This window comes from Saprolegnia parasitica (assembly GCF_000151545.1).
Source record: "Saprolegnia parasitica CBS 223.65 unplaced genomic scaffold supercont2.21, whole genome shotgun sequence".
NCBI lineage: Eukaryota > Oomycota > Saprolegniomycetes > Saprolegniales > Saprolegniaceae > Saprolegnia > Saprolegnia parasitica.
Window position 1 is genome coordinate 378,678 of NW_012156415.1, and position 12,977 is coordinate 391,654.

Here is a 12,977-nt window from a genome sequence, read left to right on the forward strand (position 1 = left end):
CGTTGACGTTGCACGCGGCGCGGATGGAGGCAGACGACGGGTGCGCAGCGACTGCCGGCGGTGCATCCGCGCCGTCGTCGTCGTCGTCGTCTCCCGATGCTTGGAAGCCGAAGGAGAAGCGCGCGCCCGAGAACATGGCGCCATCGGCCTCGCGCTTGCGCTTGCTGGTCATGCTGGCAGAAGAGTGGGCGCAAAGAAGCTCCTCGTCCGTGATTGGTTGCAACGTGCTACGGTCGCGTGACCGTATAAAAGACGTTTTACTTATTTTAACCTGTTTAACCCTTTCAAAAACGGATTTGGCCGCGTCACTTGAACAAGATGCCAAGTCTGCGCCACAGTGGTTGTGCCGTGGCGACTGCGATATCTGCTTCATCAAGGTTACCAAGTCGGACGTACAACGGATTGAGTGGGTTGCTGCAGTAAGGACCTTAGACTATAAGGCGGATGGCGTCGGCTTGATTGAGCAAACCAACATCACGTACGTACACATGTACTCAACAACGAAACGGCACCAGCTATGAACTCTTTGAACTATCTTGGAACAAGAGCGGATGCGTCGTGACTTCGGAAGACCTCGATCGGCGTCGTGATGCCTCGTACGTGAAGGCGCAGGATAGGACGACGGTGTGCCGTGCCAATGCGTCAACGGCAGCCATCTCGACAAACAAACAATCAAATTCGTCTTCTGCAGCCATAAGACACCACCGTGCACCTCGAGGAAGCTGTTTGAAATAGCAGCAGGTCACTGCCCCGTCGCAAGCAAACCGTGAGAAGAAGAGATGTACTACTACCCGTTGTACAGCGGACAGATCAACGCCCGTCTTTTGGATAGAATATGCTGGCATCGTCTGTTAGCATGTTAAACGCGAAATGGCGTTGTGTGAGGAAAAGGCTTCGAGTCGTGGGTGCGAGCTCAACGTATTTGATACTAGTAGCGTCATCATGCCTTGCCATTCATGTTGGAATAAGAAACGAAAAAATCAAGTACATTCGATAGCCTTATCGATGGCCCTTGATCGCAGTTTCCTGATCGCGAGGAAATCTTCTTGCATGGTCACAAGCCATCCTGGCCACAGAGTGCGGCAGGTGAAACATCTGGTGCACCGAGGAGTATCTCGAAACGGTGTCCGCCACAGACACGCCATCAAGTGTACGCTCGCTACTATCGTTCTAGAACAGAATTATCCCCATGACGACGACGCCATACAAGGTCAACGTTAGGATCGCCCACGCATGCGAACCAATCAGATGATGCGGATCCTGCACGTGGCGCCCGCTGCGTTGCGTGGGACGCCAACATGTGTTGTCCTCGTGGCACGGTAAGAACCAGGGTCGCGGCCCCGCGCCTCTCTGCGCTCCATCGTATCTCGCTGCTCAGAGCTTCATCTTTCAATTTACCATGGCGTCGACAAAAGACGTGGGCCACTTTGACCTTGAGGAGCGTGCCTCGTACATCCATTCGGCCACCAAGGGCGGCGCCGACTTTAACGAGCTCAAGTCGCCCGGTCAGCTCGAAGACGGCGGTGCGCTCGTGTCTGGCGGGGCCATCTCGCTTGTGTCGCGCGAGGCCTTTGCACTCTTCTCGCAGTACTTTGCCATCGGGATTCTCTACGGCATGCTACCCGCGATGCAGTACCCCGTCTTCAACAACTATCTGCACATGGAAGGCTACCAAACGTCGGCGTACAGCGTCCTCGTCACGCTCGGCTGGTCATTCAAGGTCTTCTTTGGCATGCTCTCGGACTGCTTTCCCATCTTTGGCTACCGCCGCAAGAGCTGGATGCTCATCGGGTGGACCGTCGCGACGATCTGCCTCTGCGTCATGACGTTCACGCCGTTCGGCGCGCCGTACTGCGACGGCCGCGAGATCACGTGCCCATCTGTGACCCCTCCGATCGCCAACCTCACGCGCGACAACAAGCTGCAATTCTACAACTTTGACGCGCCCAACGGCGGCACCAAGTTCATCGTGCTCACGGTCCTTGTCGGTTTTGGCTACGTCATGGCCGACTGCGCCGCCGACGCGATGGTCGTCGAGTACGCCCAGCGCGAGCCGATTGCGATCCGCGGCCGGACCCAGACCGCGATCTACACGATCCGGTACGTAGGCACGATGCTCGCGCAGCTTTGCGTCGCGTTCCTCCTCAACGGCAAGGTCTACGGCGGCTCGTTCGACTACGCGGTGACCCCGAATGTCATGTACGCCATCTGCCTCGTGCCGTGCGCGCTCATCATGCTCAACACGATTTTTGTGCTCGCCGAGGACAAGTCGTCGGGCATTTCGTTCACCGATTGGGTCGAAAGCTTCTGGGGCCTCCTCCAAAAACGCGTCATGTGGCAGGTCGTCGCCTTCAAGTTCATCAACCAAGTCTTTGCGTCCTTCTCTGCAACCCCGAGCTCGCCCATCTCCAAGACATGGGCGGGCGTCGAGCCGCTCAACGACTCGCTCTCAGGCGTCTTTGGCTCGCTCATCACGTCCGTCATCATGGTTGCGATCGGCAAATGGGGCCTCAACTGGAACTGGCGCTGGCTCATTGCACTCGGGTCTATCGGCATCGTTGTCATCGATGCCTTTGTCGTCTTCGTCACGATCTGGGACATCATCCGCAATCAGTGGTTCTTTAACGGCGTCGCGCTTGCCGAGAACGTTCCGTCGAGCGTCCGCTTCATTGTGGCCACGTACTGCGCCGTCGAGATTGCCGATGTTGGCAACGAGGGTGCCACGTATGGCCTTGTGAGCACGGTCGGCAACCTCGCGTCGCCGTTCGCCTCTGTCTTTTACAAGTACGTCGACTCGTTTTTTGACGTGTCCCAAGCCAGTATTGCCCGCGACGACAACCACGTCCGCTGGGAAGTCACGTACACGTACCTCATTGCGTATGCGTTCAAGATTGCTGCGCTGGGCTGGCTCTTTCTCCTCCCGCCGCAGAAGGCCGAGATGCAGGCACTCAAGAAGCGCGGCGAGACGAGCAAGCTCGCAGGTGCCATCTTGGTGGTCGTCTTCTTCCTCGCTCTCGCCTTTTCCGTGACGACCAACTTTATGTCGATTTACCCGTCGACCAAGTGCTACCGCATTGCCGGTGGGAAGGGGACGGTCAACGGGTCGTGCCCCAAGTAAGAGATTTTTCGAGAGTCGACAATGTTACGCCTGTATAAAGTAGTTTGTGTCTTTCGATGGTGTTGCCGGGTTGGTACTGAATGGTGTTGCTCGATGGTTTCATTGGTCAGTTAGACTAGCCTAATGGACCGCAAACGACAGTTGAAACGACACGGTAGCCAGCCCACCGTCGAACGCGTGCATCCACTCGGGTATACCACATGTTGCAAGTCGGGACGCCACATGTTGACGTCGCACGATCCTCCAACACCGGTACTAAAAGTAAACGGCAACAATAGCTCTTCGGCAAGACGAAGCTAATAATCTCTTCATCTTGGAGTAGCTGTCGAGAATTAAAGAGAGGAACACGAACTACAGCACGAGAATACACAGAGTAAACCATATTCCGCGTCCGGCTTCATGTACCACCACCAGCCCACGTACTCGCCCACGTACAACACGTGTTATCAACTCGGGGTATGGTTGTCGAGGCATGTTGCTACAAGGAGTGTCTACCAACTAAATAAGTACTCGTATACAATATACTATGGATAGCGTGCGTTCCTCCTGCTATCCTCTACCAAAGTGGCGTCGGCAATTTGTTCTGCAAGATCCAACAGAGCAACTACCGTCGAAGCTGCAACCCTGACATATGTCACGCTAGTTTGCACACACGATATTCGTTGGCTGATTTTCCTCCCGGCACTTCCCGAGCTCCCTCTTCTTTTTCGGAGATGGCGGCATCCCCGTGGTTCGGCCTTTGCGATCTCGAGAAGCTCGACTCGACCATCCTGTCCTTCTCTGCAACGACGCCGTCCACCCCATCTCCAAGACATGAAAAGGCGTCGAGCCGCTCAACGACTCGCGCTTAGGCGTCTTTAACTCGCTCATCATCAGGGACATCATGGTTGTCGCCGGGAAGAGGGGCTTGCACTGGAACTGGCTCTACGTCATTGCGCTCGGTACGATCGCCATCATTGATTCGATTGTCGTCTCTGGATCACCTGGAACGTGTCTTTCCCAACCAATGGTTCTTCAACGGCGTCGCGCTCGCTGAGAAGGTTCCCGCTTTATCGTCCGTACGTCCTTGACGCCGCCTCAGACGCTGGCGTCTCTCGAGGACCTCAACACACTGCGTAGCTTTGCCGCCGACGACAAAGCCTGGAAGGCCTTTACACAGCGAGTCGTCATGGGCCTCACCCGCGGCCGCAAGCGCCCCCGGACGACTACAGAAGATCAAGACGATCAGCCGCGCCGCCACCTGCGCAGCCACGGCCCGGTGAGCGAATGAAGAAGAAGGAGATTGCTAGTTTCTACGTATGCGAAGTAACAACGAAGATAACGCGAAACACGTTCATATATATATACTAGTACGTCCTGTGCGGTCGAGATCGCCGACGTCGACAATCAAGGTAAGCGTACTACGGTTTGGTCATGACGGTCTCCAGCTTGGTGTCGCCGTTTGTGTCCGTGCTCTAAAGAAGTTTGTCGAGTCGTTTTTTGACGTCTCGCCGACCGACTCTCGCGCAGCGACACCGCTGTGCGCTAGGAGGTCACGTACTGGTACCTCATTGCGTACATTAGCACCCTCTTCGTACTCGTCCGCCTCCAGAACGCCAAAATGCACGCCCTTCTGCTTTGAGGCGATACGAGTCAGCTTGTCGGCGGTCTTTTCGTTGCCTTCTTTGTGGTCGCGCTCTCCTCTTCCGCGACGACCAACTGTGTCGATTTACCACACACAAAGTGCTACCGGTATCGCATTGCAGGCATCAAGTGCTCGTGCTCCAAGTAACCACGTAGTGCTCATTAGCACACTCTCTTTGTGCATGTTAATTGGAGCACTCTGTTGTCTGTGTTGCAAGTGATTGCAAGTTCGAAATGGCTCGACAAAATGCACTGACATTGGTGCGCGTTACACATGCCACGTCATATACTTGATCGTTGTATCGCTTACTGGAATTAAGTGTGTGACGTGGCGCCGAAATTTCGGTTTGCACCATCGACGCAGCGATTTCCTGCGTTTTGATTGGTTGCCAATGTATCCGAGTACCAGTTCGCGAATTCCAAACCCTTCGGTCGCCAACTGCAAGGGTATCCTCTGGCCCACCATCATCAATTCACCGGCCCCCGCCTCGACCGATGCGGACGACCCAGCGTGAGAAGGCGCCCTTCCTCGGCGACAAGGGCGCAGCGTACGGGGCAGCGACCGCCGCGACAGACCTCGAAGACGGCGGCGCGCTCGTGGACGGACACACGCTCTCGCTCGTCTCGCAAGAGGCCCTCGCGCTCTTCTCGCAGTACTTTGCCATCGGCATTCTCTACGGCATGCTGCCAGGGCTCAAGTACCCGGTCTTCAACAACTATCTGCACATGGAAGGCTACCAGACTTCCGCATACGGTGTCCTCATCTACATTGGCTGGTCGTTCAAGGTGTTCCTTGGCATGCTCTCGGACTGCTTTCCGCTCTTTGGCTATCGTCGCAAGCCGTGGATGCTCCTTGGCTGGGCGATTGCGACCATCGGGCTCTGTATCATGACCTTCTCGCCGTTTCCCGCGCCGTACTGCGACGACGCGTGCCTCGCCAAGACAGCAGCGTTCAACTATGATGCGCCCAACAGCGGCTTCCCATTCATTGTGCTCTCGGTCCTTGTCGGCTTTGGCTACGTCATGGCCGACTGCGCCGCCGACGCCATGGTCGTCGAGTACGCCCAGCGCGAGCCTGCGGCGATCCGCGGGCGCACGCAAACCGCCGTCTACACGAGCCGGTACATGGGCCAAATGCTCGCGCAATGCTCGATCGCGTTTCTTCTCAACGGACCCGCGTACGGTGGGTCGTTCACGTTTAGCGTGTCCCCGAATGTCATGTACGGCATCTGCCTCGTCCCGTGCGCGCTCATCGTGCCCAGCACGCTCCTCTTCCTCGTTGAAGTGCCCTCCACCAAGGTCTCGTTTGCCGACTGGGTGGCCAATTTCTGGGGCCTCCTCCAGCAACGCGTCATGTGGCAGATCTGCGCCTTCAAGTTCCTCAACTCGGCCTTCTCGAGCTTCGCAGCCACGCCAAGTGCTCCAATTGCGCGGACGTGGGCGGGCGTCGAGCCCGTCAACGACGCCATCGCCGGCGTCCTCGGCTCGCTTCTCATGTCGGTCATCATGGCGGTGGTCGGCAAGTGGGGTCTCAACTGGAACTGGCGCTACGTCATTGCGCTCAGCACGATTGGAATCATCCTCCTCGATGCCCTTGCCGTCTTTGTTACGGTCTGGGACGTCTTCCGCAACCAGTGGTTCTACAACGGTGTCGTCCTCGCCGAGAAGATCCCGGATGGCATCCGCTTTATGGTCGCGTCCTACTGCGCGGTCGAGATCGCCGACGTTGGCAACGAAGGCGCGACCTACGGCCTCGTGACGACGGTCGGCAACCTAGCGACGCCGTTCGCATCGGTGTTCTACAAGCTCGCCGACTCGGTGTTTGCTGTGACGCAGACCGACATTGCCCGCGACGACAACACGGTCAAGTGGCAAGTGACCTACTGCTTTCTTCTCTCGTATGCGGTCAAGTTGGCCGCGCTCTTCTGGCTCTTCCTCCTCCCGCCGCAGAAAAACGCCCTGCAGCGCATGAAGAAGACGGGCGGCTCGAGTCGAATGGCGGGCGGGATCGTCGTCGGCGTGTTTTGCTTTGCGCTCGCCTTTTCCGTGACGACCAACTTTATGTCGATCTACCCAGCGACCAAGTGCTACCGCATCGCCGGCGGCCAGGGCACAATCAACGGCTCGTGTCTTTAATACCATTCGCACTCATTTAAGGTAGTGTTTCCGTGTGCTTGGACAAATCTGTCCTGTCGGCGGAAACTTATTCCGCCGACCCGATGCACAGCGCTGACGTGTCTGGCACGTCACGCCTCCCCTTTCGTACGCTGTCAAGGACACTGGCCAGAGCCACCGACGGCGTGCGCTGTGGAGGAGATATCACGCGGGGCGGGCACGCTCTCAAAGCGTAATTGTGTGACGTACTAGGAATCTGTCCAAAGTTTTTCGAGGGAGCCACTAAGCGTGGATACACACCAGTGTTGGGATGGTAGCCTTATCTCGTGGTAGCATTGGAGAGCAGGCCCGCGTCAACGAGCGGGATTGATGAACTCTTTGGAGCAGCCCGCAGCGACGCCTGTGCGAGATGCAGTCGCGAAATTTGCATCGCTTGCATTGTACTCGGGTGTAAGACCTGCTGAAGACGTTGCTCGATCAGCGCGTTCTTGAGCACCTCGACGCGGTTACTTGTGTGTCGGTACAAGCACGCTCGTGCTGGACGAGAGCGGAGACAACGTCAGGCAATCGGTCTCCGTCGCCGAGACGCCTCACTATCCGCATCGTCGACTTCACATGATCACTCGCCATGCCGCGACGCCTGCAACAGTGCGCAATGTTGGCGCATCCTGTCGTCCTACAATGGTCAAAAGCAAGGAAGGACCTGGGGAAGGGCACGAGATGGACCGGTAGAGTATTTCAAGACCTAATGCATCACCCACCACGTACGCGCTGACGTGCCCACCAGAGGCGCGGTCGCCATACTACCAAGGCGCTGTCCAAGCCATTTGGGAGCTCGGTTTTCTATGCTATCCGATCATGCGTTCTCATGCACTTCTTATGCGAATGGGGATTTACACTCGGAGCAATCCGCCAAGAATCGACACAGAGGTTTCTGCCGACACCATACAAGCCAGTACACCAAGTCAAGGGTTGACCAGCTCGTGTCGCGATCGCTCGGGAGAACATTTCGGCTGCGCGTTCTGGCGGGAACGGCACGATCTCGATCAAACCAGATATTATTGCGCCCATCCTGCAGGTTTGTCGTCTGAGTTGTTGGTTGGCTACTACCAATATATATTACGTCCGGTAGCAACAAGCAACAACTCGAGGGGAAAAGAGTGGCGCAGATCAAGGGTTGCAACGTGGCGCCTCCAGAAAACAAAACAAATATGCTGAAGAGCAGATCTGTGTTGTATGACGGTCGTTGCGCCGGTGTCGAAATCACTCGCAACTCAGATCGTAGCACCACCACCCAGCGCCAAACTCCAAGCGCCGCGGGAAGAGACGGCGTCAAAACGCGATTTTTCGCCGCACGGTGACGTATAACGCTGCGACGGAATCTGAATACGCACAATCAAGAGCTGCACACATAAGGGGAAATCAGCTGGGCACCACTATCGGCGCGTTATACGTGCCATCGCCGCCTCCAAGCACCAAGGCAAATCAAATACAAGGCCCTTGGTATCGATCACCTTGTGACGGAAGCGTTCCTGCTTGTGCAGCCACCCATTCAGCAAGAAAAGTGCAAGGGCAAAAGTTGAACGAACGATCTGAGTTGGTGGCCCGTCGAGGACGGTGGCTGATCGTGCTACGCTGCATGTTGGTCGCCTTCTGTGCGCCCGATACAAACATCAAGTGGTAGCGACCGCACGCAACAAATTGGATGACGGCACGGCAAACGCCCAAAGCTCCTTTAAAATCCGTTGCATCTGGTGAAAACTTGAGGCGATGTTGCCCTTTGCGTCCACGTCACACCGTTACGACGGGCTCCGATTGCGATGCGTCCCACGCTTTTAGAAAGGACCCGACCGCAAATCAGGTGCCGCACCAGCTGCGGCTCAAGTGCAAGTACAAAGCCAAAACAACTGTCATCGGATCTGGGTTGGTCGTTGGGCCTGAGGGCCCGAGCCGCAAAGTGTTACGATGCTACAAAATCGTGTTATAACGGTAGCATCATCGCCAAGCGTGATAACGTCGTCTATCAAACCGAAGCAGGTGCCATCAACACCTACTAGTACGTAGTAGCGTCGATGTGATGATGGCGGCATCACTCGACTCGAACGTGCAGTCCCGCCAAACGAATAACCCTACTTTTCTCTAGAGACGACAGCACCGGCACAGGCACTCGGACAGCTTGAGGCCTGTATAATCTGTCGGCACGACCTCGTGTTAGTATACCGGGTAGTCCGCTTGTGTTATAGCACCAACGGCTTCAAACCAAGGCCTCAGGTCGGTCTTCCTTTCCAAAACCCAGTCGAGCTCCCAAAGTGAGAACGCTGGACCCGATAAATCGTTACGAAACTCAAATGATGTATCCTGGATGCCTGGCCCGAGTGGCTTCTTCGGCGAGGCAAACGAGTCGGGCCCACCACGCATATGATGCTGGCGGATAGCCTCAGGAAATCCCATTGTCCGAACATGGGTACGCCGACCCTGATCCGATTTATAGAAAGGCATGTGTCCAACGGCTGCGTTATCACGTTGGCGGCATGCAGCACAAATGTTGTAAGCGGGAGAGCGTTTGACTCACAACGTAGTCGAGTCTTTGAATGGCTCGTTCCTTGACAATGATGGCGCCCGCTCTTCCGAGTGACGATGGAAGCTGCTACGTTCCAAATTTTTAAAACGCCTTCTAGCGGCTAGAAAGGACCGGACAGGCGGTCGAGGGTAGGGGTGTTGGGTGAAACACTAGTGCTCGTTGGTTGTTGGAGATGCACCCACATCCATGGGCGAGATATTACACGTCTAGTTAGACCTTTGACGCTCCGGATCACTCGATCTTCGCGTCGCTGCTTCAACAAGTTCCCCTCAACAGCCCTTATGGATCTTCCCGGTACACTGAGGGCGACCGTTTTGGGGCTGCTCCACATATTCACTTTTGCTTTTGCCACTTGGACATCAAGAGAATGACAACTGTCGCCAAGGACCTCGGGGATCTCCAAGAGCGTGTCTCGTACATACAGTCGGCGACCAACGACAAGCAGCACACTGCGGACGGCGAGTACGCCGATGCCAAGACGCCCACCGAGCTCGAAGACGGCGCGCTCGTCGCCGGCGGTGCGCTCTCGCTCATGTCGCGTGAAGCGCTTGGTCTCCTCTCGCAGTACTTTGCGATCGGTATCATTTACGGCATGCTTCCTGGTCTTCAGTACCCCGTCTTCAACAACTATCTGCGCATGGAAGGCTACCAGACCTCGGCGTACGGTGTCCTCTGCACGCTCGGCTGGTCGTTCAAGGTCTTCTACGGCATGCTCTCGGACTGCGTGCCCATCATGGGCTACCGCCGCAAGCCGTGGATGCTCATCGGCTGGGGCGTCGCGACGCTCTGCCTCTGCATCATGACGTTCACGCCGTTCCCGGCGCCGTACTGCGACGGCCGCAAGGACAAGTGCCCGTCCGTGACCCCTCCGATTGCCAACCTCACGCGCGACAACAAGCTGCAATACTACAACTTTGACGCCCCGGACGCCGGTGGCCAATTCATTGTGCTCTCGGTCATTGTCGGCTTTGGCTACGTCTTGGCCGACTGCGCCGCCGACGCCATGGTCGTCGAGTATGCCCAGCGTGAGCCGATTGCGATCCGCGGCCGCACCCAGACCGCGATCTACATCCTCCGCTACATTGGCACGATGGTGTCGCAGATCTGCACGGCCTTCCTTCTCAATGGCAAGGAGTACTCGGGGTCGTTCGACTTTGCCGTCAGCGTCAACGTCATGTACGGCATCTGCCTCGTGCCGTGCGGGCTCATCGTCTTGAGCACCTTCTTCATTCTCGTCGAGCGCAAGTCGGAGCGCATTCCGTTCTCCCAGTGGACGTCCAGCTTCTGGGGCCTCCTCCAGAACCGCGTCATGTGGCAGATCTGCGCCTTCAAGTTCCTCAACCAGGTCTTTGGTGCGATCGGCGCGACGCCCGGTACCCCGATTGCGCGCACGTGGGCCAAGGTCGAGCCGCTCAACGAAGCGCTCTCGAGTGTCCTTGGCTCGCTCATCATGTCGGTGGTCATGGCCATTGTCGGCAAGTGGGGTCTCCACTGGAACTGGCGCTGGATCATCGCCCTCGGCACGATCTCCATCGTCCTCATTGACGGCGCCGTCGTCTTCATCACGATCTGGAACGTCTTCCGCAACCAGTGGTTCTACAACGGTGTCGCGCTGGCCGAGAACGTCCCGGCCGGTATCCGCTTCATCGTCGCCACGTACTGCGCCGTCGAGATCGCCGACGTCGGTAACGAGGGTGCCACCTACGGTCTTGTGACGACGGTCAACAACCTCGCGTCGCCGTTCGCGTCGGTCCTCTACAAGCTCATCGACTCGTACTTTGATGTGTCCCAGACCGACATTGCCCGCGATGACAACGCCGTGCATTGGCAGGTGTCGTACTGCTTCTTGATCTCGTACGCCTCCAAGCTCGCGGCGCTCGGCTGGCTCTTCCTCCTCCCGCCCCAGAAGGCCGAGATGCAAGCCCTCAAGAAGCGCGGCGGCAAGAGCAAGCTCGCGGGTGGTATCTTGATCGCCGTCTTTGTCATTGCGCTCATCTTCTCGGTGTCGACCAACTTCATGTCGATTTACCCGTCGACCAAGTGCTACCGCATCGCCGGCGGGAAGGGCTACTTTGCCAACGGCACGTGCATCAAGTAAGCGCGCTTGTCCGTTCTGGACCCCATGTCTCGTGTCGTCTTGTTTTGTAAATAAAAACTCGCTTTGTTTGCACCATTGAACTCGTCTTGACAGCTTCTTTCAATAAATCCAATCCGATTGAGCAACACAAGGGAATGAGACAATTCTTAGTATTCCGTTGGGAGAAAGCAACTCGGCGACGAGAGCGGCGACGAGCTGCGAGAGTGCAATGTCGTTTTTCAAGTTGCCATTGAAAGAGCGCACCTTATTGAGCCACGTCATCCTTTTTTTCACCTTGGTGTTCGACATGGCACCATACTACACCGGTGAGAAATGTGTTTTTTAGTGTAGCAATCATTTTCGGTTGACCGCTCCAGAAGCACCTATATACCTTTGCCAAGGTCCTATGCGAATAGCCGCTCCACATGACAAGGTTGAAAGCATAAAACCGCTGGTCCAACAGGATTTGATACATTTGTTCTACTTTGCCCGCAGTAGGCAAGCGACTTCGAGCACTGCTTTGGTCTCTCGAGGCGCTGCCGTTAGCGCTCTTCGAGACGACACTGCAAGGTGTGTTACAGTAACCAGCTTACAGTCAGTGCCATCGCATCGAGATCGGAGACTCATTCCATGCCTCGCTTGGATAAGCGCCAAGGCGACGACAGCTGCGTTTGGTTACATCACCGGGACCGTAGAACATCTTACTTTCGTCCAGTCGGCGACCCTCGACAGGGACGCTGAGGGCAACTACACGGACGCCAAAGCTCGAGGACAGTGCGCTCGTCGCCGGTGGTGCGCTTTCGCTCATGTCGCGGGAGGCTCTCGCACTCTTCTTACAGTACTTTACCATCGACATTCTCCACGGCATGCTGCCCGGCAGGAACTACCCGGTGTTGCAATTCTACCGTCGCATGGAGGGCTACCAGACCGCTGCCTATAATGTGCTCTTCACGCTCGGCTGGTCGTTGAAGGTCGTCTTCAGGATGCTCTACGATTGCATGCCTGCCTTGGCTACCGCCGCAAGCCGTGAATGATTCTCGGTTGGACCATCGCGACCGTCTGTCGCTGCAACATGAAGTTCTCGGACCCGTTCTGCGACGCATGCGGGATCCCTTGCCCCAAGAAGGTGCCGACCGGTATCAACATGACGACAGACAGGGCCCAGCATAGTTGGTACATTGCCACCTGACAGAGCTCTATCTCGATGCTTGGCCTCCTGGTATCTCAGTAAGTTATGCCCTGAAGACGCCGCGTTGAGCACGACGTGCGGATCGACCGCATGGATCGTGTGCAGTTGACCGAGCTCCGTCACGAGCTCATCTTAGGCCGTTGACCCTGACGACGCCCGCCGAAGCCCGCCGACATCGTGCCCCGCCAAGGACGCGCTTGCAGCTACCGACCCGCCACCTGGGCGTAGAGGAAGACTTCTACGAGGCGCCTGCTGCCGTAGCCGCCGCAGCCGA

General features: G+C 56.7%; 4 protein-coding genes across 4 annotated transcripts; 3 read left to right on the plus strand and 1 right to left on the minus strand.

The window, feature by feature from the left end:
* Nucleotides 1–7: 7 nt before the first annotated feature.
* Nucleotides 8–172, minus strand: SPRG_05748 (hypothetical protein; the record flags this gene model as incomplete). The annotated part of the gene is made up of 1 exon (XM_012345032.1): nt 8–172. A coding segment is annotated over one exon (165 nt), but the record flags the coding sequence as incomplete, so codon positions are not given.
* A 1,210-nt stretch (nt 173–1,382) lies between these two features.
* SPRG_05749 (hypothetical protein) lies at nt 1,383–3,187 on the plus strand. The gene has a single exon (XM_012345033.1). The coding sequence runs from the start codon at nt 1,400–1,402 to the stop codon at nt 3,116–3,118; it is 1,719 nt and encodes a 572-aa protein (XP_012200423.1). The 5' UTR covers nt 1,383–1,399; the 3' UTR covers nt 3,119–3,187.
* Nucleotides 3,188–5,185: 1,998 nt separating this feature from the next.
* Nucleotides 5,186–6,877, plus strand: SPRG_05750 (hypothetical protein; the record flags this gene model as incomplete). Its single annotated transcript, XM_012345034.1, has 1 exon — nt 5,186–6,877. Exon 1 carries the CDS (start codon nt 5,237–5,239, stop codon nt 6,875–6,877), a length of 1,641 nt encoding a protein of 546 aa, XP_012200424.1. The 5' UTR covers nt 5,186–5,236.
* A 2,927-nt stretch (nt 6,878–9,804) lies between these two features.
* On the plus strand, nt 9,805–11,535 carry SPRG_05751 (hypothetical protein; the record flags this gene model as incomplete). The annotated part of the gene is made up of 1 exon (XM_012345035.1): nt 9,805–11,535. The coding sequence occupies one exon, from the start codon at nt 9,805–9,807 to the stop codon at nt 11,533–11,535; it is 1,731 nt and encodes a 576-aa protein (XP_012200425.1).
* Between the last annotated feature and the right edge of the window lie 1,442 nt (nt 11,536–12,977).